The following is a 27,240-nucleotide window of genomic DNA, read 5'->3' as shown; positions in this document are numbered from 1 at the left end:
GTTGGGTAAAATGAAAAATGGAGTTTAAAAATAGGGTAGAAATAAAAGAAAAAAAGGTATGTTTAAGAAGCAGCAATGATTATTTAGAGGGACTTGCAAAGGTTAAAGTATTGTAGAATAAGGGGAATCTCACAGAGCAAGAAGAGATGCAATTGAAGAGTGCTCATAGATTATTACTAGGCTAATCACCCTTGTGGCTATTTTAAGCCTAGTCAGTTACCCCATATGAAAAATTAAATGCTGCACCTTGTGTCTGTAAGGTAATACCTTCACCATTAGGCTGACCTCAATAATATGCATGAGTTTAGAAAGACTGCTGTTAAGCAACTGTTTTTTGATAATGACTCCAGAGCACAAAAGTTTTTAGCACAACAACTCAAACAGAAAGTAGAAAGGATTATTGCCAAGCTTATGGAGCCTATAACAAAGAAAACAACCAGAAATCCTGTAGAGGTCTTACAAATGTTTCTGAAATTTTATGAAAATCTGTATAAAGCAGAGAAATGTGAAAGTCAAGAAAATGCACAAATGGGAATGGAAGAATTACATTTGCCAAGGTGAGAGGTAGATGAGGCTCAATTACTAACAGTTAGGATAGGAGGAGATGAGAAAGAAATGGTGATGTATAATCAATTTATAGGAAAGTTTCCACAAACAGGTAGTATTCCTGAGGAAGCCTGGAAGCCAGGAGGGAAGATAGTGATAGGTATCTGGAAGGTTTTGTTTAGCAGTATTTTAAAGGGAAGAGAAGCACTAACATCCTGGAAGAAAACCATAGTGGCTGTAATACCGAAAGATGGTAAAGACCCATCAGATTCAGCTTTATGTAGGGCCATTTTGATTCTAAACTTTAATTATAAAGTATTTATGTCTATAATAGCTAAAAGAATGGCAAAGGTGTTGACAAAATTGATAGATATGGATCAGTGTGGTTTTATGGAGGGAAGGCAAACATTTGACAAAATTAATAGAACAATGATGATCCAGAGGGAAACAGAATGTAAGAAAATATAAGTGTTGTTGCTGAGTCTTGATGCATAGAAAATATTTAACATAGACAGCTGGAATTTTATGAGTAGACCAATGGAAGCATTTGCATTCCCTGATACAATAATAAGGATAATTAGGAGGATATATGAGGGATCAGAGGTGAAAATTAAAGTGTCAGAGGGTTCGTCTCTGATAAGTTCTGTTTGAACAGAGGAGCCAGGCAGGGATGTTCTCCTTCCCCTTTGTTATCTGCATTAGATTTAGGACTATTGATAAAGAAATTAATGGACTCAGAAATTCAAGGATTTAATTGACATGGTAATCAAGAAAAGTTGGCTTTATTTGCGATGATATTATTTTATTGCTGATAAAACCAGGAAAGGACATTTGAGTACTGTAGAACATTCTGTGACAGATTCAAGTCTTTTAGGATACAAAATTAATGAAGATAAAACAAAGGTAATAGCTGTAAACTATGTACCCACACACAAATTGGTCAGCATTACCCATGTTTATGGGGATAGAATAAAATATAGTACCTAGGAGTATGGAATAAAAAGGGTTTCTGTTATGGCAGCTAAGGATATTGTGGGAAGAGAATAAACAAAAGATAATATAAAACTTAGAAATTGGAAGCTCTATTTCATGGATATGGATAGCAAGATATAAGCAGTAACAATGTTTTTAATTCCTTTATTTTGATACACATATTTGGCATATTTTTATCAATTAAAAGAGAGGTTGTGGATAGCAATTAATAATGAGATGAATTATTTTATCCAAGGGGAATTGGGCAAGTGTCAAGTTGGATAAGTTGATCCTTCCAATAGAACAAGGTGGTTTGAGTTTACCTGATTTGAAGGGATATTTCAGCATTACACATAGCACAAGCAAAAATATGTAATTCAAAATGTAAAGGGATGATGATGAAACAGGGGAGAAGCTCAAGATATAAGGACAGACTGGAAATTGTATGGAGATCCTTAAGGAGAATAATAATAACCATTCAGAATTTTACATTCGTGAAGTAGCAGAAATTATTCTAAGAACTAAGCCAACACGGGAATGGAGAAAGGAGATTCTGCCGAGAGGGATGACTACAATTAGAGGTACAGAGAATAATCAAGTGAGGGCTGGAATTTACTGAAGAAAATTGGCCAAGGAATCAAGATATTGGGAGCAAATAATTAGAGAGGGAAAGGTAATAGAATTGGAAGAGGGCAATAATTCATTTGGACTGCAGAGTATACTGACTTTCCAGTCAGGGACTGATGTCAGAGTATACGCAAAGAAAAAAAGAATATGAGGATCCTGAGTGAAAGACCTGCAGTGGTAGAGTTTTTAGTAGAATCTAGAATAGAAGATGCTGTTAAAAAGGGATAATTAGTAGGATATATAAAATATTGTGTGATAAGTATAGGAATCAATCAAAGGAGGTTAGAGAGGATTAGAAAGACAGACTGGATAAGCAATTCACAAAGAAACAATTGGAGGATATATGTGTGACAACGTCAGGTATTGCCAGCTATGCCAGAAGAAGCACAGCAGTGGATGTGTAACATATGCCAGCATAGCTAGCTGGAGTTTTTCAAAAGAATTATATGTAATTTGTATATCAAACTGATTTTTACAGATGCTTATATTGAAAAATGTATTTGTAAAGCTACTTGTGTTAAAATGTACCAACAGTGGATCCTGCTACACAGGAAAAGAAATACACCTGTATGTCAGACTGTATTGCAACTGTGGAAATTAATACATTGTAACAGGGGATATTGGAAGAGAAGAGGTTAATCTCAGTCCAGCTAACTTTGTAAAATAATCTGAAATTAAATTACCTGGTAGGCCATAAACATTGTATCTTACAGTTCTGATTGTAGCCAGAGAATAAAAGTCTGTACTAGGAAGCCTACTGTATGGTCCTTGGGGGTGACCTAATTGTTGCTCTGGATGAGTGGAAGTTTGAAATTGTTGTAGGACATCCAGAAGCTGCAAAAGATCTTAGCAAAGCTCTATGTGTGTGTATTATTGACACATATGTGCTAGATTCTGGTTCAATTGCTAGTAAAGGGGGTTGTATGGGAACCAGAAGTCAGATGACCAGATGTGTGTGATGTCATTCTGTAATCTAGGGCAAACATGATGTTTTAATACTAGATGAGAAAAGAGTCTCAGAGCACTCTGTTTTTGAAACTTGACAAAGAAGGATCTCTTTCCAACTTCATCTTGCCTTGCTTTAGTAAGTAACCAGGGAATAGTAATTCTTTAGATCAGTCAAGAAAATATACTGAAATTAGTTAAGTACTGATTTCCTTTATCTGTGTCACTCTATTCATCTATGTTATTTTAATATTTCCTGTGACTAAAACTCTGGTGTTTATTGTAAACAGACATTTAGTATTTACATGTTCTTTTATTACTTATTATTAAATATATTTAAAGTTTTCATTGTGGCTTTTTTAGAGAATACTTTGACCTTTGAGAGTACTTATATTTATTTGTGACACTGTGGCCATTTCTGAAAGCCTTACTGCATTGGTCAAACACTACCATTTGTATTAGTATTAATTTCACTCAGTATTCCTTCCTTATAGTCTAGGCATAGGGGCATAGCTAGTAAATCTGTGCCAGCCTTTCCCAGGTATGTGTTTCTGTGTGGGTCACAATATGTATGGCTCCCAAATATTCAGCATCTAGAAAATTGCTTGCTAGTGTTTGCATAGGTATTTTTATAGCCCAAGCAGACTCCAAAGAAGTTTTCCACAAGTAGATTGCAAACGTTAGAGGTGTAATCAGGAAGAAAGAGGTAACTAGGAACATGTTTTGGGGAGTGCAATGAGCTGGCAGATTTAAAACATTCCCTTCAGAGTACTATGTCAGAAATTTTGGGGGATAAAATGGCTGTAACTATGGAAGTGATTTTTTGAGCTGTGATAGAGAACTGGAATTGTCTAGACATAGTAAGGCCTTGCTGACTTTAATTCTGGTGGTTTCCAAAAAGCAATTACTAGAAAATGGAAATCAGAGTCCAAACCAACCATACAAGAAGCAGTGAATATAGTAACAGAGATAAAAAAGGTGGAAGTAGGATCTTTAGAAAAGGGTAGGAGTGAATTACATAGGAAAATTGGGAATTGTAGGTACAATACAATAACAATGTTTTGGAGGAGGAATAAGGTTTAAGGGAAGACATAAATTGAATGAGCTCTGTAATGTATGACTGACAATGACTATGTAGAAGATTATAAGTGGTATATAATATTTGCAACTGAAAATGGGTCAATATGGTTAGACTTCATTTATATAAATGTATAATTGCCTATGTCATAAGTGATAATTCAATAAAGATGTTTCTTTTTTTTAAAAAAGAAAGGACAGTCACCATGCTTTCTGATCCTATCCATAACAATTTTGGCCATATAACAAAAAAGAACTGACCCTTAGGGTAAATGCCAAAGGTCAGCTAATATAGTACTACTTACCTAAGAAAGGTGAATATTAGCCATTAAAATAAATTTAATATAATAAGAGAACTATTAGTAGTATACATGGCACTTAGCACTCACCTCCAAGAGAAGAAAACATCCCTTCAACCCCTCCCTCCCGTAAGGCCAAAACTGAGTGGTACCTCACACTACCAGACTAGCAGAGGGTCATACACCTGTTATTTAAGAGCATTAACCTGTTACTTAAGAGCATTAAATAAGCAACACAATGTCTCCTCCACTAATGAAGACAGGCAGGCTGGGTCCCCTGAAGAGAAACAGAATCTGGTACATCTTTGTGGTTAATCCTTCATAATCTCAGGTCAGGCAAGGATGCTCTCATAGGATGCACTTGACCTTTTCTCTTTCTTTTGAGTTTCCCATTCTTGTCTGTCCTTGTCCATAAGTGGTTCCCTTTTCTGCTGATAGTTCAAGACCTGACCTGGGTACTCAAACATGTTTCCCCTTCTGGTATAATAATTTTAAGGTATGGAGTATGTAGTATAGTTGCCTTGTTGTTTTTTTAATTCAACAATTCCTGGACAAGCCATCATTATTTCCTTTCCTCCAACACTCCTTTTGAAAAATCATTGTCCAATCTGATCTGTCTGTCCAGATAGTGATGGAGAGGACCATGCCACATGCAGGACCACCTATTTTTTGCAACAGTGAAATATAACTTTCATAGACAAAACCAGGAGCCAGATGGCGTGGGAGATCCAAGATCTATGCACTTGTTCAATGTGAAGCTTCTTGGAGAGTGCTGCATTTATCATGGTTGGCAGCAAGACATGCATGATTGAGACCAAGTAATGATGCTTATTGCCTTCCTGCAAGCCAAATCTGTATTGATTGTTCATTTTCTTTCTGTTTTCACAATTGCTGAAGTACTCATGAAGTAAATCCAAGCAAAAACTGTATTTGTATTTTAGACTTCTGCAAGTGAGGAGATGTGGCATATGCAGAAAATTCTAAGCTTACAGTTCTGTTGGTTAATTCGGAAACTACCCACTAGATTGATTTAAACTGCAATGTACATTTTGTTGAAATGCTTCCATGGATGTAGTTAACTGCTCAGTTGTATTGACCATGTCTACCAGCTCTGAAGGGGAACCCCGCTGAAGAGTTTGGGAATCTAGCAGTTCCCTAGGACAGGCCACTTCACTGGTGGTTGCAATGTCTTGCAGGATATTGGAGTTTCCACAACCCTCAAGGTTTTCCAAATTATTTCTGGTCTTTATTCTGATCTTCTTTTCCCCCAGTCCTCCACAGAAAAAAGGTGTTGCAAGAAGATTACCAATTAAGGAAAAGTAGCCCAAAGTTACATAGAAAATGCTACATAGGCATACAAAATACACCAGATCATTCCAGAAACCACTGGGTACACCCCCAAACTCACAAATAGTTTTATAATCATATAATGTCTCTAAACTGTAGTAAACATACTATGTTAAGTAGTGTAATTCTTCTATGGCTTAGATGCACTCTAAAATGAATACTGTTTTACTTTTAAAGCTAGTTTAATCGTTGATCACCATACCCACTTGGAGAAACACATGTACATGATAGCACTGGAAACAGAAGTCCATGAAGCAATTATTCTTTGGTGGAACTGAGTTCACACTCATAAGACAGTGAATAAGTGAGACTTTCAATGAATCAGTGCTGGAATTCCCTCCCTCTAGAAGTGGAGTTATCATATCAAATTCTAAAATCTGTGCGTCAGTAAATATTTTTCATTTAGATTGACCTGCTGACTACATGGTGATATGACAGATACCACTGCCACCTTTAAATTAGCAGCAGCAAAAATGGGAACATTTCATGTAGATTTGGTATGGCATAGGTAGAAAATGCATATTATTTAATTGCAAAGAGTACAAGGGTTTCCTTCATGCACAAATTTTGTAATCAATGTTCCTACTGACCTGTTTCGTAGTAATCATAGATTTTGACAACAGCTGGTTTTGTGTTCTTTACAGGAAAATCTTGTTTCACATTGAAGTCAAGTATTACGGTGTTATGACTCAGCTACAAGGGAGCAAAAACAGTTACTAAACAATGACATGAAAATTCAAGACTTCTATATGAATAATAAACATGAGACAGTGATGGTATTATATAACAATATCACAGTGTTTATATAATGGACATAAAACACAAATACTGTTGTTGAGAGTAAGCACAGTGTTTATATAATGGACAAAATACAAATACTGTTGTTGGGAGTAAGACATTAATATCTTTAATGTAATTCAAGACTGTGGGCTGCTGTACAATAACATCATCCCTGCAGTGGCAGAAATATTAACTTTTTCTTGTGTCATGATTCAGCTCAGAAATGACATAAAGTATCCACTTTTGTTGCATACCCTGTTGCCTGATGCAGTGTCAGGCAAAATATAAAATCTTTAGAAGTATAGCAGAAGCGGCAGTATTTTATAATTAATACATGATATGCTTTTGTGTGTGAGATTGGAAAAGATGAGGTCCTTCACTGGTGACTCAGATCATGAAGGCTGTAGGATGGCGGCTCAGCAAACCAAACTTTCCCAGACTGCTTGGTACCCTCCCCATATCCCATAACACACTTCAACTTCTTCCTCAGATCTTTGTTGCCATGCTACAGGTAACCACATCTACAATTTAGCACAGATTTATATACCAAATATTGTGAGTGTTATCCTTTTGTGATCTCTTATTTGTTATTCATATCCATTTTAAATTTTTTTTACACTTTTTGGTAATAGTTTTCCTATCAGGAAGCTCCTTCTTTCTTTTGGCCTCCAACCTGCCTTAATGCTTTACATCACACACACACACACACACACACACACACACACACACACACACACACACACACACACACATATGTGTGTGTGTGTGTGTGTGTGTGTGTGTGTGTGTGTGTGTGTGTGTGTGTGTGTGTGTGTACTATATCTATTTATTCCTCTATCTATATTTTTATACACACACATATATATATATATATATATATATATATATATATATATATATATAGGTTCACCATCAAAAGGTCGAACCTGACCCCATCGAATGATGGGATCATCAACCCACTTCCGTGAAACCAAAATATAACTCGCCGTAAGCCTTGGAACAGGCTTTAACATGAGTCAAGATGGGGGTGAGAGTCATACTTCGACAATGATGGGTTTGACATTGTCGCCGTTCACTCTCCAGACTTTGACTGAAATGGGTTTGACCGAACCTACTTCGACCTTCTAATTGTCACCCATATATATATATATATATATATATATATATATATATATGTATATATATGTATATATATATATATATATATATATATATATATATATATATATATATAAAATCAAAACTCCAAAAGATATGGACATCCTACAAAAGGGCCTCACTGAGACAGATGCCTGGTGTCAAAGCCATGGCCTCAAGCTCAATACCAAAAAGTACATTGTCATCCCTTTTGGTAAAAACTCTGTACCCATGAACTACCACATAAGCGGTAGTCTACTTAACACCAAAAGTATGATAAGAGACCTTGGGACACAGGTGGACAGTAGTCTCTCCTTTGATAATCACATCACCACAGTAGTCAGGAAATCCTTCTACATGGCACACCTCATCACATAAGGTTTCTCATCCAGGAAAAAAGAGGTCATTGTTCCCCTCTACTCGTCACTCATTAGACCCATTATAGAGTACAATGCCCCTTTTGGTATGTACCTCACAAGACATCTACAACAACTGGAAAGGCTGCAGAAATACCTCACAAAGAGGATTACCGGCCTCAAACAGATGCCCTACGCAGACCGTCTCACAAAACTGCAGCTTTACTCCGTCGCATATCGCCTACTCAGAGGTGATCTCTGCCTAAAACACAAAGCTATATCAAGCCCAGAGCATTTAGACATGCTCCACTTAAAGAAATCCCAATCCCTACGAGCTACACGCTCTAGGGACCTAAACCTTGTCACCACAATAAACAGAACGTGCTGGAGGGATAGATTCCTTTCCCAGAGACTTTCCATACTCTGGAACAAACTACCTATCTATATCAAACAAAGCTCCTCATTAGCACTCTTCAAGAAAAATCTTGATGATTGGATGGGAGATAAGAAATTCACCCCGGGGGTCACTTCTGTAGCTCTGCTCGACAGTGGCACAGGAAAATAATTTTCTTGGGTGGCAAAAGCCAGGGTACCTTTTGTCTAGGCTTATATGGGCCCTAGGGCCAATAGCCTAGTACCTACCTATGAACCTATGAACCTATATATGTATATATATATATATATATATATATATATATGGATCTTGTACTATTGCACGAAATCCGACCTAACTGAAACGAAAACAACTGAACACACTTTAACGAAAGAGCTTTTCACTGAAAAAGCACTTTCGCTAAACTGTGCAAAAAAAAAAAAATTATAACAAAAGTAAAAAAAAAAAATATTACTCACATTAACGCAGGGGGGCAAGCCCCCCCCTGCAGTGGGGAAAAGGGAATATTCTCTTATCCCCACTGTACTACGATCCCAGCAACAGCCATTCCCCCACTTTTTCTTTTTTTTTAGTAAAGTTTCACATAAGTGCTTTTTCGGTGAAAACTACTTTCATGAAAGTGTGCTCCGCCGTTTCACATTTGGTGTTCGATGAAAAGTATGGATCCCATATATATATATATATATATATATATATATATATATATATATATATATATATATATATATATATCTGTATAATATATGAATATACTGGCATAGCATTTGTGGTACCTGGGAAACACTCTATTTGTATTGAATTCATTAAAGTGTGTGTTGTGGGAGATAGATACAGAGCAGGCAGTCAAGCCAGAGGAAGGCTATCCATGCTAAAGAAAATGGAGCAGGATCCGTCTGAAGATATAGCATGGATACTGCCAGTGGAGGAGATCAGATCACTGGATTGACAGAGGGTACCAAATGGATTCTACAGAAGGCTACATAGGTGAGATGAAGGCAGTTTGGGAGGTGTTCCTGAAAACCGGAATGAAGCAAGAACTCTTGTGTTAAGAGGAATTGATGATGTTATCCCTGCTTGTAGGGGTAAAGGGGGTCTTGAAGGGAGAGAATGATATTTTGTTAGTACTGTTCTGTTTGGTGCTTAGCTTTGAAGAAAAGCCTGTGAATTATGGCATACTGAAATTATTAAACTGAAAGCCCAGCAGTGCATGAGGGGCTGTGCTTTGGTGAAGTGAACTTTGGAAATAGCCTAGCAGGGGTGTATATTATGTTATCAAATCTTTAAAAGTTCAAACGTCATATAGTTGAAGCCATATGATCGAACTTTTTAAAAGTTCAAAAAGTTAAAAAAATAAATAAACAACAGCAAAAAAATACCTGACCGTTTTAAGCAGGGAGGCAAGCCCCCTGCACCCCCCCACATGTGGGGCTGCACCCCCCCCACTCTTTAAATATACTAACTCCGAGATCGCACTAGGGTGCAGGAAAGGTACATTTTCCCATTCCACACTGTAAAGAGATCTCCACTGAAACTTTCCAACTTTTAAAACTTTGATCATATGGTGTCGACCATATGACGATCGAACTTTTAAAAGTTCGATAACGTAATATGTACCCGCCTATCAGTGCTTAGTGGCTGTGCTTCTTTTATTGTTACTCACCAGATTAAGTTTTCCTTGTAAATAAGTCATCATTCAAAAGCTGAACAGCTGATTCCAAATACTATTTTTATTATTGAATGGACTGTCAGTTGCTACATTAGTAGCTACAACAGCAGCAAAACAGTTTTTCACTATAAACCATGAGGCTTCAAAAAGCTGCTTGTAAGCAGTTGCTCAGCCTAAGTTTCAGCCACTCCGATGACAGAGGGGGATAAAGCCCTGACTACAGCCCAGCCAAGTCTGGTTTGGAGTCTGCGTCTACACAGGGCATTGCCCAATGCTTGAGGAGAAACTACTAAAGGAGACCCTGATGATTTATGGATGAAGTATTAAGGGAAACATCCTGAAGTTAGCTTTGACAATCGCTAATGAAGCAAAACTTACTGAAAAGATAAAAAAAAAAAGAATTAGCTTTGTCAAGAAAGATGAATAGTGGGAGGTGTTCACTGAATTGTTTGCTACTTGGTTACTGCTCATACTGGTCTCACCACTGTTTTTTTTTTTTTGCTGCTGGGATTCAAAGTCCCTTTGCTTCTTCACACACCAGAAGTAAAATAGTAGCACCATTCCCAAGATAAAAAGCAGGTCATAGGCTCTTTGGTGATCTACAGTCTTGTCCCAGATGATGCAGGGGTCAGTAAGCTTGTTGTAACCTTTTCCTTCTAAATGCCTTGAAGAGCAACCAGACCAGTCAAGAAAGTGCCACACAGACACTCACTGCCCAGTGAAAGACAGTCTGGAAGCAATCCCCATTGCTTCTTTTCTCGCCAGGAGCAAAGCAGAAGCAGAAATTCCAAGCTAGCACCTACAAAGCAGTTATTATGCTTTCCGGTAATCAGCAGTCTCTAGGAAATAATGTTCCTGTGCTCCTTCTCTTACGAGGGGAAAACAGAAGCACTAATCCCAAGAGGACAACTGAGAGGCACAATGTGGGCTCTCCAATAGTAGTGAAGTTCATAGGTTCATAGGTTCATAGGTTCATATTAGGCTATCTGCCCTAGGGCATTTATAAGCCTAGCCAGAGTGTGTTTGGCTTTTGCCACCCATTTTAAATTAATTTTGCTATGCACTTTTTCGAGGTTAGTATACTGTGCCTCTATCTAACAGTGACACAGAAGTGATACCCGGAGTGAATCTATGATCTCCCATCCACTCATCAAGATTCCTCATGAAGAGAGTCAATGAGGGACTCTGCCTAACCTGGACTGGGATTTTATTCCAGAGTGAAGGGAGCCTCTGGGTTATGAATCTGTCCCTCCAGCATGTCCTATTTATTTCAGTGCTGAGATTCAAGTCTCTCGAGCGCGTAGCTCGATGGGATTTGGATTTTCTGAGGTGCAGCATGTCCATTAATTCCAGGTTGGACATGGCTTTATACGTCAGGCACAGATCGCCTCTGAGCAGGCGGTATGCCACTGAGTAGAGCTGGAGTTTCTTTAACCGGGCAGCATATGGCATCTGTTTGAGCCCTTTGATCCTTTTGGTGAGGTACTTTTGGGGTCTTTCCAGTTGCTGCAGGTGTCTGGTAAGGTACATCCCAAAAAGGGCATTGTACTCAATTATGGCCTGATGAGAGATGAGTAAAGAGGCACGATGACCTCCCCTGATCTAGATGTGAATCCCTTCATGATTAGGTGGTCTATATAAAATGTTCTTCTAACCACTTTGGCCACATGGTTGTCAAATGAGAGATTGCTATCAACTTGGGTCCCCAGGTCCCTAATTACTTCTTCTGTACTTAATGGATTACCACCTATGTGGTAATTTGTGGGCACTTTGTTTTTGCCAAAGGGGATGACTATACACTTTTTGGCGTTTAGCTTGAGGCCATAGCTCTGGCACCAGTTGTCTGTTTCTATGAGGCCCTTTTGGAGGATGCTTGCGTCGGCTGGAGAGTTGATTATGGCGCCCAGTTTGCAGTCATCTGCGAACTTGGTCAGCCACAGTCCTTCCGTGTTGGCCTGTACCTCCGAGAAATATATACCGAACAAGAGAGGTCCCAGGACTGAGCCTTGTGGGATGCCACTTGTAACTGGTTTGGAGTCTGACATGGCTCCAGCTATTCTAACCATGTGGGTTCTGTCCTTGAGCCAGTTTGCAACCCATCTAGTGACATAGGAGTTTATATTTAAGCTGGTGAGCTTATCTATAATGCCCGAGTGGGGTATTGTATCGAAGGCTTTTGCGAGGTCCAGGTAGGCTGTGTGGACCACCTTCCCCTTGTCAATGGCCTTGGTGACTGTTTCAAAGAAATCAACCAGGTTTAAGAGGCAGGATCTGCCCTTAACAAAGCCGAACTGGGTAGGATCCAGTGTCTGTAGGTCCCCAATATCTTTATTTATGAGGTCCATGATGATCCTTTCCATAGCTTTGCAGACCAAGCTAGTCAGGCTTATGGGGTGATAGTTTCCAGGATCCGTTGAGGACCACCTTTGTGGAGAGGGACCACTGTTGCTGTATGCCACTCTTTGGGTACATATCCTGTAGTAAGGCTGATATTGAACAGTAGTTTTATGTTTGGGTTTAGCTCTTCTTGGAGTTCATGTAGGACCCAGCCCGGGACACCATCTGGTCCCATTGATGCTGTGTTTTTTGCTTTGGAGAGGGCGGCTCTTACCTGAGCATCTGAGATGTCAGGGGGGCAGCACTCTGCTGGGATAGATATTTGCCCTTTTGGTGGGGAGTTTGCACTGAACCTGTCAGCTAGGATGTTGGCAATGTCTGTGGGTTCGGTGTATTTTTTGTCATTTTGGACTAATTCTGAGCATATCTGGGAATTCCCACCCAGGTTCCTAACATAACTAAAGAAAGCCTTGTGATTATCCTTAGTGTCCTGTGCAGTTTTTCTCTCGAAGCTGGCCTTAGACGATTTTATGAGTGCCCGTAGTTTTTTGCTAATACTGATCAGAGATGCCTTCCCTTTTTGGGATTTTGCTCTATCATGTAGTAGCTTCCTCCTTTTATTGTATAGTTTGTTTATGGCTGGGGTCCACCAGACAGGACGTCTGCCTTTGGAGGACTGGGTCTTGGTTTTATTTGGGATTGCATGATCCATGCATTCCTGAAGGTGTTTATAGAATGCATTTATAAAGGATTCTGCGGTCTGGGCCGTATTTTCCACAGGCCCGGGGGCTTTGAAGGATTCCACCTCGGTTTTGAGGAGTGTGAAATTTGCTTTAAAGAAGTTTTTCACTGTGGTTTTCTGGGCAGGGGGTGGGGTCGGGATGTGAATATCCAGTGAGATTAGCTTATGGTCTGATCTTACCAGTGAGGGATACACTTTTGGTCTGGAGCATAGAGTCCCCATGTTGGTGATGATCAGGTCCAGTATATTTTACCCTCTTGTGGGAGTGGTAACAAGTTGTTCCATAGCATTGAGTTTATAAATTCTAGGAACCTTTGGGCTAGGGTGTTGGAGCTAGAGTAATGCTCCCAGTCTATGTTTGGGTAGTTGAAGTCGCCCAATATAATGGTGTATCCTAAGAGTTAAAGTGTGCACTAAACAGTTAGATATGAACGAGGGTGTAACTCAAGCTTTAGCAATCTAACATAAGAGCCACTAATTTTAAAACAGAAGGATAGATCGGATGGGGGTGGGTACTTAATTTTCTGTCTTTATGGATTACAGTGGGTGGGCCAATAAATTTAAATAGCTAAAGGGGACTGACTTCACAAAATAATAATTTTGTGCTTACATACAATAGCCAATGAAAGAGGAGATGGAAGGAAATATGTGTGATATACCAAATATGGAGAGGTATTGAAGGATGCAAATCAAGGATAGTTGAAGCCAAGTCAGTTGTCAGCACACAGCTAGGGAAACTTTTATCACTACACGGATGCATGACTGGGATAGATCAGTTGTTCTGATCACTACTGGATTAGGTTCATTTGTTATAATTTTGCCTCTGTAAGTTGACCAAAGTTGCATATTTGTATGTGTGAGAGAAAGATGGGTCCCTGAAGAATGTTAAGCCAGGTTCAAGGTGGAGAGACAGATTCAGTTGCAAACTGAAAAGTTTAAAAAAAGTCTTCATGGAGAAGGCATAATTTTGTATAATATCCATGATTTGCCTCATATTTGTCCCGTCCCTCATAAATTTTTGATTTTCTGGTATGTCTCTGAGGATTATCAGTTAGAATCAGTAATGCTAGTCATTAGTTTTATAATTCTTATTGCTTAAAAAATAAATGTTGATCATGGTTGGTGTGAGAAAGAGTATGTAGCCTTTTTTTCAGATGATGGGGAAATCTTGACTTCAGTGTGAATTTTTGTGTGTATTTGTGTGAAGAGATGTGAGTGTGTACCTGTATGTGAACAAGTGTGTGAGCGTGTGAGTGTGTGTGTGTGTGTGTGTGTGTGTGTGTGTGTGTGTGTGTGTGTGTGTGTGTGTGTGTGTTAATGCACACCCTTCTGCTTGCATTCCTTCCTTTGCAGAACATGCCTTGCTTTTTCTCATTTTTTTTCCCAATCTTTCATAACATTTTTGATTTTTCCAGTAAATCACTGAGGATTTTAAAGAAGTCCATAATCCTAGACATTAAAGTTTCATACTTCATGTTGTTCAGAAACTGCAAGTTGTTGCAAAAGCTGGCTGTTCTATTAACTGTTTAAGTGAATTAAAGTAACATTTAAAAAGTGTCCGTGAGTTTCTCTTCCCATTATTTTTGTGATGCTGAGAGTCATTGAGTAAAAAAGTTGAGAAGTATACAGTAACGATACTTTTCAACTGTACCTGATTTTGCAGATAATCTCTGATGATTTTTGCTTCATACTTTTTGTTCTGTCCCTTATTTTCTGGGAAATGATTGAGGATTATAGACAAATCAATAATGCTAAATATTACAGTTTTGTACTTCTTATTGTTAAGAAAATGTGTGTTGATGACAGAGAAGGCAAGGATGTATTCAGGTTGATAGGAATTTATGCTTTTACTACAATGAGTGAAACCAGGATTTATTTGATGTGTTGAAGCCATGTGTGATTTTACATAAGAAAATAGCTGTGATGGACAATTTTAATTGTAGGTTAAGGAGATGTAAAAAAAAAGAAGTGGTGGATGTAAGAAAGTTAAAAGAAGTTGTTAGATGGGTGGACATAGAGGTAATTTAAATACTGAAATTGATTTTGTTTTTGTTATCAGACTCAGTGAATGAGGTAAAAGGTGGATTTGTGCTAGATTTTTTTTTAATCATAAAGCTGTTTGGGTTAAAGTGGTGAAAGTAACGGTGTAATAGTTGAATTCAAAGGAAATAAGAGATTAACACCAATGTTTCTTGATGAAGAGTTGTTAGAAAGATAAGTTGATCAGTTATAGATTGGTCATGAGTTAACGAGAGAGTTTTATTCTTCATGGTTCGAACGGTAGATCATATTTAAAGAAAAATATAAAAAAATTTTTATAATTAAAATTGAAGAAAAAACAGATAAAGTAATTTATAGTAATTACTATAATGAAATTTTGAGTAATCTAGAAAAATTCTGAAGTTAAGAATGAAAAATAAGCTTTTGTGAAGAATAACAAGAAAAATGAAAGGTTATTATATAAGCAGAGGTATTATTTGAAATGTAAAACATTTTCACTTTTCAGCTAAAGTGGCTAAGAATAATGTAAATATTATAAAGGAAATAAAAAATAAGAAATACATATGAGAAAGTAAATAAGTGGAGGTTACGTTTTTTTCAGATGAAACTATTGAAAGTTTAATGAGAGAGATTGCTTTGGATGAATTGAATATGTTTTTGGATAAAGTTAATGTGGACTATAAGTCTGGTCTGGATGGTATGGGTTATGAGGTATATAAAAATGTAAAAGTATGACAGATGATGTTATTTTTGAATGTGTATAATGAGTAGTTATAAGAAGGTGTAGTTATGGATGAGGTGTGTGAGGGGGTTATTAAATTTATGCGGAAAAGAGTGATATTAAGAACTGAGACTGATCACATCAAATAATATGGATTATAACATTTTTATGAAAATATTACAGGTTAAGCTCAGTGATATGTTGCACGAAGTCTTGATGGAGGATATTTTTGGTGTTAATGGTATGTGTGGTCAAGATTTGTTAATTTTGGTGAGATAAATGGTGGATGATATTTTATGCAGGGGTTAAGATATAAGATTGTTAGTAGGGGACGTTGGAAATCATTTAATTGTGTAGATCCTGAAAGTTTATGGAATATTTTGAAAGAATATGGTTCAAAAGGTAGTTGAAAGGTAATATTTTGAAAGTGTTACAGTCTGTTTATAATAATGCTAAGGTTAGGATGTTGATGAATGGATGGTAACTTCTACAGTGTATATGAGAAGGGGTATGAGCCAAGGTTGCCCTATGAGTGGAATTCTATTTTCTTTGGTTATAAATGGGTTTACCTTTAAAAGTGCGTGTAAAGATATAAGATTATTAGTAGGGGATGTTGGAAATCATTTAATTGTGTAGATCCTGAAAGTTTATGGAATATTTTGAAAGAATATGGTTCGAAAGGTAGTTGAAAGGTAATATTTTGAAAGTGTTACAGTCTGTTTATAATAATGCTAAGGTTAGGATGTTGATGATTGGATGGTAACTTCTACAGTGTATATGAGAAGGGGTATGAGCCAAGGCTGCCCTATGAGTGGAATTCTATTTTCTTTGGTTATAAATGGGTTTACCTTTAAAAGTGAGTTATGCACTCGTGTGAATCTGCTTTGTTTGAAAGGAGGTTTTCAAAGTAGCAAAACCTTAAAAAAAATAGTCAGAATGTGCAATGGGCAAATGCACATTGGCATCCGCTCAATGCAGATTCAACATTGTGGGTGCGGATTGCACTATAGCAGGGATCGGGAAATGATCCCTTTCCCCACTGTAGTACAATCTTGGAGTTAGTATATTAAAGTGAGGGGGTGCAGGGGGGCTTGCCCCCTGCATTACGATATGTCTTCGACATTTCAGTTAAAAAATCAGCGAATCAGCTATTCGATTTACTGATTTCCAAACTTCTGCATATGTTGAAGTTTGAAATTCGTGCATTTGGTTCACCCAAATGCGCGATCGATATTGTCAGTTACGACAATATGAATGTATACTTATAAGTGCTATGGCTGTAAAGATGTATTAAAATGTCTCAGAAGGCAGATATTTTGCAGATGATATTGTGTGCATTCCTAATTTTGTTTAAAATGTAGATGACATTATTGCAATAGCTAAGGATGAAAGATGGATAGGAAGAGTGATTAGATATGTGGTTAAATATTTGGGGAAGCAGGGTTAGAGTTGGGTAAGGATAAGAGATGTGGATGAGGTAAAGAAGAAACAATTGAAGGTGTTAATTTTGTTGTTAATGAAGTAAGTTTGTTAGGGGTACATTTTCAAAATAAATTATTTATGAGCAATGGGATGGCGCAATGGACTATATTAAAGCAATAGGAAGGTTATAGAAAATCTTTGGGATGTTCTATAAGAAATGTTTGAGTGAATAACTCAGTTGTTTTAGGCATGAGCATGATTGGGTATTTGGTTAAGGGTTATATAATTCCTAATGTAAAAAAAAAAGGAATTGCTGCAAGCAGTTTTTTTTCTGGGGTTCTGTGGTTAAATCTTATGAGGAAAGGGATTTTGTGTATGGGAATTAAAGACTGTGTATGCAACATCTCAGTTTATAAAAAACACAAGTTGAAAAAGAAATAAGGATATCATTGCTTTGATCTGTGATGTGAAAAATGGAGAGTGGTGACTAAGGGAAAGGAGATCTAAGAGGAAAACTACTTTTGAAAGTGGTGAGACTATAGAATATCAGAGAAGGATAAGGATGTGGGGCTTTGAAGTTAAAATTTTAAAGATATCCTGGAAGGTTTAATATAATGACATTGCTATGAGATTTTATGGGGTGAATCCTTGGGGAAAATTTAGTGGATGTTATTAAAGCTTTGAAAGAAGAAAGAAAGCAAAAATAAATTTAGCAAGATATATATGTCAAGATTTTTTTGTGTAGACTGGGAATAAATAGGTTACCTGTTAAGAGTAATATGTTATATACAATAATGTCACAGAGGTTATTTTTATTTTGTAAAGATTTGGAAACTACAGAACATGTTCTTTGGAGGTTTGAAAGAGTAAAAAATTATGGAGAAAGGTTTTTGAGCTTTTTTCTTTGTGAGATATTAAGAAGGTGGATGATTTAAATATGACTATGATTTTGCTTGGGTTTTATAGTGATAAGACAGGAAAATGATAAATAAGATGGGTAAAATGTTATTTGAAACAGTGTTAAATATTTGGGAGCCTAGGATAAAAGAGGTCTTGTTTAGTGCAAAAATTGAGCCTGACTAAAGTAAAGTATTAAGTAGAATAAGGTTTTTGTTATAGTAACAAGATGGAGGGGGTAATGATATAAATAATTATTGTTAATAAAAGTTTGAGTTTTCATTGAGGTGTTTTTTTTTTGATGAATTATATAAGTACGCAGATAATGTAAGTATTGTTAATAGTATAAAATAAAGGAACCCTACTCTTTTTGATAAGTGCCCAGTGATCTTTTACATCCAAATTAAGCAAATGGGGCATCTGTTTAACATCTTCTCCTAAGGATGACACTCAGAAGTACAGCACTCCCTTATACTACACTGCAGTGTCAGCAATCCATCTACCTGGTGTATGAATAAAACTCATATTCTCAAAACCCAACACAAAAAAAACTAATAAGAACTAAAATACATGTTTTCCATCTAGGTTTCTGCAAAGGGATTATATCCATTGTCCGTCTGTATTCTAGCTAATCTATCAGCTCTAGATTATCCTGTCCATATTTTTAACACAGGACTAGTATTATTCTCTTAAAGTCTATTTGCCAGCTATTTCTAATTTTCAAGACAGGTTTTACTCTAATTCCTTGGCTTCTTTAAAAGTATGCAAGATCATTCTCAGCACTTCTTATTCAGTCCTCTTCTGTAAGATCTAGAACCTCCATGGGAAGAAAAAAATGATGCTGGCTCCTTTTGAGCCTACGTCTTCTGTATATGTAAAGTTTCTTTCTTAGAAAGCCCTTATCCTGGTGGCAGTCACTGTAGCCAGAAAAATTACTGGTTCTTGTCTATACAGTTTTCTTGTCTAATCTTTCATAAGGATAGTCTCTCACTAAAAAAAAAAACAGTCCCTTATCCCCAAGGCCACTAGTGTGACAAATCTTAACTAACACATCCATTTACCTGTTTTCTTTCCATCATAGTCAAACTCTTGGGAGTATTTGTTTCAGTCCATAGATTTTCATCATCAACTAAGATTCTGTTTTGTTATAACTGAATTCATCAGAAAAGATTACAGCTCTTTGTTTCCTTTAATAATAGGAAACTTGATCATGAAGTTTCAAAGATCACACTTGCCAAATGTATGATTTATTAAATTCTGTTATTTAAAATATAACAGACCCATACCAACAGTCCATAGCCCAGACACTGCTGCAGTTTTAGCTATTTCTTTAGGTTTTCTCAGGAATGCAGCAGTTTATGATATTTGTGTGGCAGTCATGTGACTCAACCTCGGTACATATGTGAAGAATTACAGGCTAGGTTTGATATCCAAGTCCTGATCATCCTTTGGAGTTTCCATTATCAAGGGACCACTCCCATGAGGGACACCACCTAGTAGTATTAGCTTGGGACTCATTCCATTCAGTTACTGAAGATGTATTTGCTGTTCACAGATGCAAACATTATGCATTTACCTTTATGACAGGCCCATCTTTAGCAACACACCCATACTCCTTCCTTCTTGTCAGTGGAGAAGGCTTCTGAAGCCTTTATTACTTAGCTTCACAAACCTTACATCACCTGTGGAGGTGAACACTGTGGTACATTAAGAGCTAGGGAAGGGCACTACTCAGACTGGGAAAGTTAGTTGCTGAGCAGTTCTAATGCTGTACAGCTTTATTCCTATGAGTTACAAACAATGGATCTATTCTCTTAGATCTACCATTACTGTAATTGCATAACTTTTCTATTAATGCTAAAAGTAGTTTTTGTTTTAAAACAGTTATGTCCAAGAATGTGACAAAATAATAAATGTTTGGGTGATACATTTTAGTCATGTAAGATAAAAATTAACTCGTTTTAAAATGGAAGCTTTGAGCAAAAGAACTGATTATCTGTAATTCATGTGGTTATTACATTTGACTAGCACAGAAAAATAAAATGACTTTAAAAGTTAAAGCAATAACACACGCACACACACACACACACACACACACACACACACACACACACACACACACACACGTAACCTTCCTGTTTGCAATAGTTTTTATATAGTAGATCATGATGCTGTTTATTGTTACCATTCTCAGTAATCTATGAAAAGTACTCTTTCTGTCCATTCACTCAGAGTACAAGTACTTCAAATACTCCGACTACTGTTACAAGAAATCATACCATAACTGAGGTAATGCTGGAAATGGATGTCAGTTCACCAGCCATATCCATTCCAGCATTCATATATGAACCAGATCTAGTAGTCCAAGAAAAAAGCAGCATTAATCACTGGACTTGCTTCATCAAGCAAATGTAATTAATGATGTACTGAAAGAATAAAGTCATAGAATAACAGGATATACATGCACAAAGAACAGTAATGTGGAGGAAAGATACCCAGACAGTTCCTATAGTAGGAACAGCAGGACTAATAAAAAAGAATACACAGTCATACTTAGGTATGCTACCACTACATGTATCCTCATATGAACTGCAAAAGGAGGCAATGCTGGGCACATTTCAGGTGTTGAGAAGAGCACTATGGGCTAACATCAATAGTGAAGCAGTACTAATTTTATGAACTCTAATCATATCCTGACTTAGGAATGGGATCTGTTCCTGTTACTGTATAAAAAACCCAAAATATTTAGAAAAATTAAAAAAGGGAGACAAAACATACGACTTCAACCAGGGAGTCCAGCTATAAAAACTGGACATGTAGAAAAATAAAAGTTTTTGTTCATAAAAAGTATTATTATTATTATTATTATTATTATTTTTTTTTTTTTTTTTTTTTTTTTTATTCCTGCCAGAGTAGTAGGGATGATAACTATGTCTAAATGGATAAGATGAATCTGACATTGAGCCCTGGTAGAGGACAGGACTCAGAGAGATCATTGGGATGAGTGAGTGGGTGGCTTAAATAGGCATGGCTGCTCCAGGGCCCAGGATAGCCATGCCCTCAAATGTCACTACTCATGACCAGCTGAGTCTCCAGAAATGATAAATCAGCAGGTGGAGGGATAGAACTTAGGAAACAGCCATGATGCCAGCTCAAGCAGCATGATACTACTGGGGAGTCTCTTGCACCTGTCAGATCCACCAGCAATGCCCTCTGTCATGGGAGTGTACTGGTGAAAACCTGCTCTGCCCAGTCCTCTCCCTCCCATCAGGCTGAACCAAAATGGCCTCTGTCATGGGAGTGTACTGGTGATAAGCTGCTCTGCCCAGTCCTCTTCCTCCCATCAGGCTGAACCAAAATGGCCTCTGTCATGGGACAGTACTGGTGATAAGCTGCTCTGCCCAGTCCTCTTCCTCCCATCAGGCTGAACCAAAATGGCCTCTGTCATGGGACAGTACTGGTGATAAGCTGCTCTGCCCAGTCCTCTCCCTCCCATCAGGCTGAACCAAAATGGCCTCTGTCATGGGACAGTACTGGTGATAAGCTGCTCTGCCCAGTCCTCTCCCTCCCATCAGGCTGAACAAAATGGCCTCTGTCATGGGACAGTACTGGTGATAAGCTGCTCTGCCCAGTCCTCTCCCTCCCATCAGGCTGAACAAAATGGCCTATGTCATGGGAGTGTACTGGTGATAAGCTGCTCTGCCCAGTCTTCTCCCTCCCATCAGATTGAACCAAAATGGCCTCTGTCATGGGACAGTACTGGTGATAAGCTGCTCTCCCCAGTCCTCTTCCTGCCATCAGGCTGAACCAAAATTGCCAATGTCATGGGAGTGTACTGGTGATAAGCTGCTCTACCCAGTCCTCTCTCTCCCATCAGGTTGAACCAAAATGGCCTCTGTCATGGAACAGTACTGTTGATAAGCTGCTCTGCCCAGTCCTCTTCCTCCCATCAGGCTGAACCAAAATGGCCTCTGTCATGTGACAGTACTGGTGATAAGCTGCTCTGCCCAGTCCTGTTCCTCCCATCAGGCTGAACCAAAATGACCTCTGTCATGGGAGTGCACTGGTGATAAGTTGCTCTGCCCAGTCTTCTCCCTCCCATCAGGCTGAACCAAAATGGCCACTGTCATGAGAGTGTATTGGTGATAAGCTGCTCTGCCCAGTCTTCTCCCTCCCATCAGGCTGAACAAAAATGGAATCTGTCATGGGAGTGTACTGGTGATAAGCTGCTCTGCTCAGTCCTCTCCCTCCCATCAGGTTGAACGAAGGCAGTGGAGCTAGGCAGCAAAAAAATAATTATTATTAGCATTTAATGACTCTGTTCTGCCATGCATTGTTAGTTATTAAACTTTGTAATCCTCTGATATAGTTGTTGTTTGTCTTTTCCCGTTTAGGGGTCGCCACAGCAGAACTTCGGTCCGCTAATGATTGGCAGTAGATTTTTATGGTGCAGATTTGACAGCCTGACACCCAACCTTCAACGAAGGCACGCCCATTCACGTATGTCTTTTGAATGCCACTCGACTGCAGGGAGGACATGCAGACTCCACACAGAAGGCACTCCAGCTGAGAATCGAACAGGAGAACCTCTTGCTGTGAGGCAACAACACTACCGCTGCACCACCGCGACTTCAAAACAATAGAAATGACTGCTGTTAATTACTTAAACATATCAAATTCATGCTATACTCAAACTACTGACTTCTGGAGGCTCAGATGTCCATGAGGAGTGATATTTGAGAACATGACTGTCCTCGGCCCTAGGGCAGCCATGCCTATTTAATCCACTCACTCACCCAGCCCATCAATCTCTCTGAGTCCTGCTCTCTACCTGGGTCCAATGCCAGATTCATCCTAGCCAGGGTAAGCTTTACTGGAAAAGCTCAATCAGACTATGCCATAGATTGCTGTAAGGGAAAGGTTAATTTGTTTTTGCTTTCTTATCATTTGTATTGCTAAATTGCCTTCTGTTTTTATATTTACACTGTGTTTTACTTATATTCTGCTGTCAAATGCATATTTAAACTCAACTATCCATTTGGTTGCTCACCTCTTATGTTAATATGACCTCATATTTCCTTCCCTTTCCCTTTTTGTTGGCTATTTATTGTCAGCAAGCACAAACTTATTATTTTGTGATGTCATTCCCCTTCAGCTATTTAAATTTATTGGCCATCCCACTGTATTCCACAGAGCCAGAATGCAAAATGCCCTACTTTTCAATCTATATTGCTCTTTTAAAGTTAGTGGCTGTCCCCTTAGGTTGCTTAAGCTTGAGTTACCTCCTGTTTCATATCTGTCTGCTTAGTGCATACTGCAACTCTTAGCATGTTGGGTGCTACAGTGGTGCAAAGGTTAATGTTGTCGTCTCACAGCAAGAGGTTGTCTGGCTTGATTCTTGGCTGGGGTGCCTTCTTTAGGGAGTCTGCATGTCATTTGTGCGGGTTTTCTCTGGGTACTCGGGTTTCCTCACACACTCCAAAGACATGCATCTGAAGTGTTTCTCCACTGGCCTCTGATGAAAATAGGTTCTGTCCTAGTCCGGCTTTCTTGGTCAACAAATGTTAAATAAATATTAACCCATTTTTTCCATCTTACCTTTAAAATCTGCAACATCTACTCCAAGACTACCAATTATTGGAAAGCCTACATTCTGCCTCTCAGTAGTCATCTTGGAGCTTAGAAGGATATGGATATTATTTTCTCGAGGCTATTAATCACAAGAAAGCCTGATAACTGCTTCATAGGAGCCAACTTCGAATTTGTGCTTATATTTTGTTCCTGGTGAGAGAAGGAGCAGAAGGCATTCATCCCTGACTATCTCTGATCAGGCAGTGAGTGTCTGTATGGGACCTTTCTGATTGGTCTGGTTGCTATTCAAGGCATCTCCCAGGAAAAGGCTACTACAAGCTTCCAGATTATGCATCATCTGGGACAAGATGGTTAATCACCAAAGAGCCTGAAGCCTGCTTTTCATCTTGGGATTGGCTCTACTGTTTTGCTTCTGGTGACAGAAGAAGCAAAATCCTAGCAGCGAGGAGCTGTGTTCAGACCAGCACTAGTAGTAGCCAGGCAGAAGCCAATTAGATGAATCCCCTCTTTTCATCATTCTCGGCAAAGCTAGTTCTTTCTTTTTAGTAAGTACTGCTTGATTAGCTGCTGTCTAACCAAACTTTAGATTATCTGCCTAAATACTTCATCCATAAATCATCAGGGTCTACTTATCAATTTCCCCTCATGTGTTTGGCAGTGCCCTGTATAGACACAGACACCTTGAGTTTACATTTTTCCTGTAGAAACATCCTTGAAATTTCACCAATACCTAGTTGCACATAGGGCAACTAGCTTGCAGTGACAAACACTGGCCCTGGAGTTGCAAACCAGATATTCCTGACATTGCTTTAAATTCTCACCACAACCATCTAATCAATAAAGAAAGGGTTGTTGCCATGGATATGAGCTTTCCTACTACCTCCTTTATCAGCTTGGGGATATGGGCATCATGAGGCAATGTAGAAATTTCCTCATGTTTACTGAAAACCAGATAATTTTCAAACAAACTGATGTGGTATGTGAGAGATGTATTTACACAATGCCACTGGAGGCAAAGCTCTCACACAAAAGCACAACCAGGTTGTCAGTACTCCACATGCTGCACCCACTGCACACATTTCAAAGTAGAGACATAGACTTGCATATGCTGAGGCACTTAAATGTAACCTTCCTAAACCACAAAGACTTCCTAGATGAAGTACACATAACAATCCCCTTCTGATGTCCTAGCCAAGGCTATTTAATTTACCAGCTTGTGGTGGGCACCATTTTTAAATAAAGAATTTGTGCAGATCTTGTCTCCAGCTCCGACGCATGCTTGGTGTGCTTGCTAAAAGCAGTTATGTTATAATCTGTGTAATACATTGCTGAGAGAAACTACAGTTATTATTATTATTATTACTATTGCTACCATTAATGATTTTAATTATTAGTGTATGCTCTCATTACTTCTCTGATGAATAACTATTGTTGGTGGCTTGTGGAGCTATGGAATATCTTAGTTTCGAGAGTCTGCATGTCTAGCTTTAACTACACACTGTAACTAATCTAAGATGCCTAGTACAAGGCAAAGCTGAACTGGCACAAAGTTGATTAGTGAAACAGTAGTTATTATATTAAGTGGAGAGCCGATAATGTTAAGTACCTTATGGTATCTTAACTGTTTACCTTTGTTTCCTCTGAAGAACATTCTTATTGATAAATGTGGTACTGTGAAACCAACTAATATTCTGGTACATTATCAACTGTACAGTTACATGATTTGGTGGAATAAGCATATGGAATATTTAGGCTTTTGGTAATTGTTTGGATTTGTATTTCCATTGTTATATATTGTTTCCCAGTTTTGATTGTGTAGTATTGTTGAAACCTTCCTCTCATTTTTTCCTCCTCCTAATTTTCTTTATTCTCTCTCCCCTACGGACATCACTTAGTGGTGTCTCCTTTCACTTAACAGGGAATTTCCCCTTCCAGGAGAACTTTCTCTGAACTACTCGCCCTGCCTGCTGAAGTTAGAAAATAAAATAAATCTGAAATGCGGCAACAACAGGGAAGAACATCCATCACCAATGCATGTCCTCTGTCCCCATGCCAATCAGTGACTGTTAACTGTAACTGTTTAATGGGTCTATATCACAATGTCGAAGATGCATTACTTTGAATGCATCTTCATCGAACCCATAAAAATAAAAACTGAAAACAGCAAAACTACATATGAGCGATTTCTTTCCCTGGGAAAGAAATCGCTTGTGCAAAAAAAAAAAAAAAAAAATATATATATATATATATATATATACACACACATATATATATATATACATATACATATATATATATATATATATATATATATATATATATATATATATATATATATATATATATATCACTACACACAAAACAAAGTGGTAGGCTGTTCCCCCCCCAACTAAATATACCAACTCTGAGATCGGAAACCCTATATGAGCATGTTAATAGCTGCACAGAGGCAGCTGTCCTTGCCAGGAAGAAATACAGAACTAACTCAAAAAACAAGCCACTTCAAGGTACTCTTGAAAGGCTTTCAGCCAAGGCACTAGAGACAGTTTTCTTTGATTAAATATTTTGTTTTTTACTGGCCTGTGTTGTTTTTATCAAAAAACAAGCCACCCTGGTGGAAACACATCAATAGGCTGTACAACAGAAGGAAGAAAATCATGGCAAAAATTAACAAGCATCAAACCCAGCAGGATAAAAGCAATCTCATCAAACTAATCAAACAACTCAGAGGACAAATAAAGTATATCAAAGCCAAATTTGTGGCAAATTTGGCCTCTCAGACCAATGACAACCAGAAGGTATTCTTTAGCTATGTCCACAGCCTCCAAAGCAATACACAGTTGTGTGCAGATCTCACTGTTAATGGAGCCATCTATACTGAGCGAGAAAATATAGCAAACCCACTGGCAGACAAATGCATCTCTGTCTTTACCTCTCTCTCCTCTCCAGCCTCCCCTCAGGAAAAACTATCAAACATAACTCCACCAACTACCACTAGAAAGGTGGTCTGCAATGCTCTCTCTAAGGCTAAAACACTGCATCAGTGGGCCCAGACAATAACCCAGGCTGCCCTCTAAATAGCATGAGGCATAACCTATAAGGTAATCTGGAATCATTATTTACCTATAGCTTCCATACAAGCCTCATGCTTCACTCATGGCAAAAAGCAACCGATATCCCTCTGCACAAAGGCGGACAATCTACAGAGTAGATAAAATGGTCTGTATCTGGGTTAATGCTCGGTCTTCACCTGTGAGCCACAGTAGCAATATTAAAAGATGAACAGACCACAGCTGAGGAGTATAAAGTAGGAACCAATGTAGTTTAATACACAGAGTAAGCGCTTTCACGATCTAACTGACCACTTCTTCAGACTAAAGAT

General features: G+C 38.2%; 1 protein-coding gene across 1 annotated transcript in view; it reads right to left on the bottom strand.

Moving 5' to 3' along the window:
* The window catches only part of LOC122808690 (alpha-2-macroglobulin-like), a 1,814,690-nt gene that overhangs the window by 65,697 nt on the left and 1,721,753 nt on the right, over positions 1–27,240 (bottom strand). Inside the window, exon 34 of the mRNA XM_044079678.1 lies at positions 6,404–6,506. Coding sequence (XP_043935613.1) covers positions 6,404–6,506 — 103 coding nt within the window. The remainder of the gene's footprint in view (positions 1–6,403; positions 6,507–27,240) is intronic.

The sequence above is a fragment of the Protopterus annectens genome, chromosome 8.part0, assembly GCF_019279795.1.
Source record: "Protopterus annectens isolate FY-2018-M chromosome 8.part0, PAN1.0, whole genome shotgun sequence".
Classification (NCBI taxonomy): Eukaryota; Metazoa; Chordata; order Ceratodontiformes; family Protopteridae; genus Protopterus; species Protopterus annectens.
The sequence above is the reverse complement of the archived record's forward strand: the minus strand, read 5'-3'. Positions and strand labels throughout refer to the sequence as shown.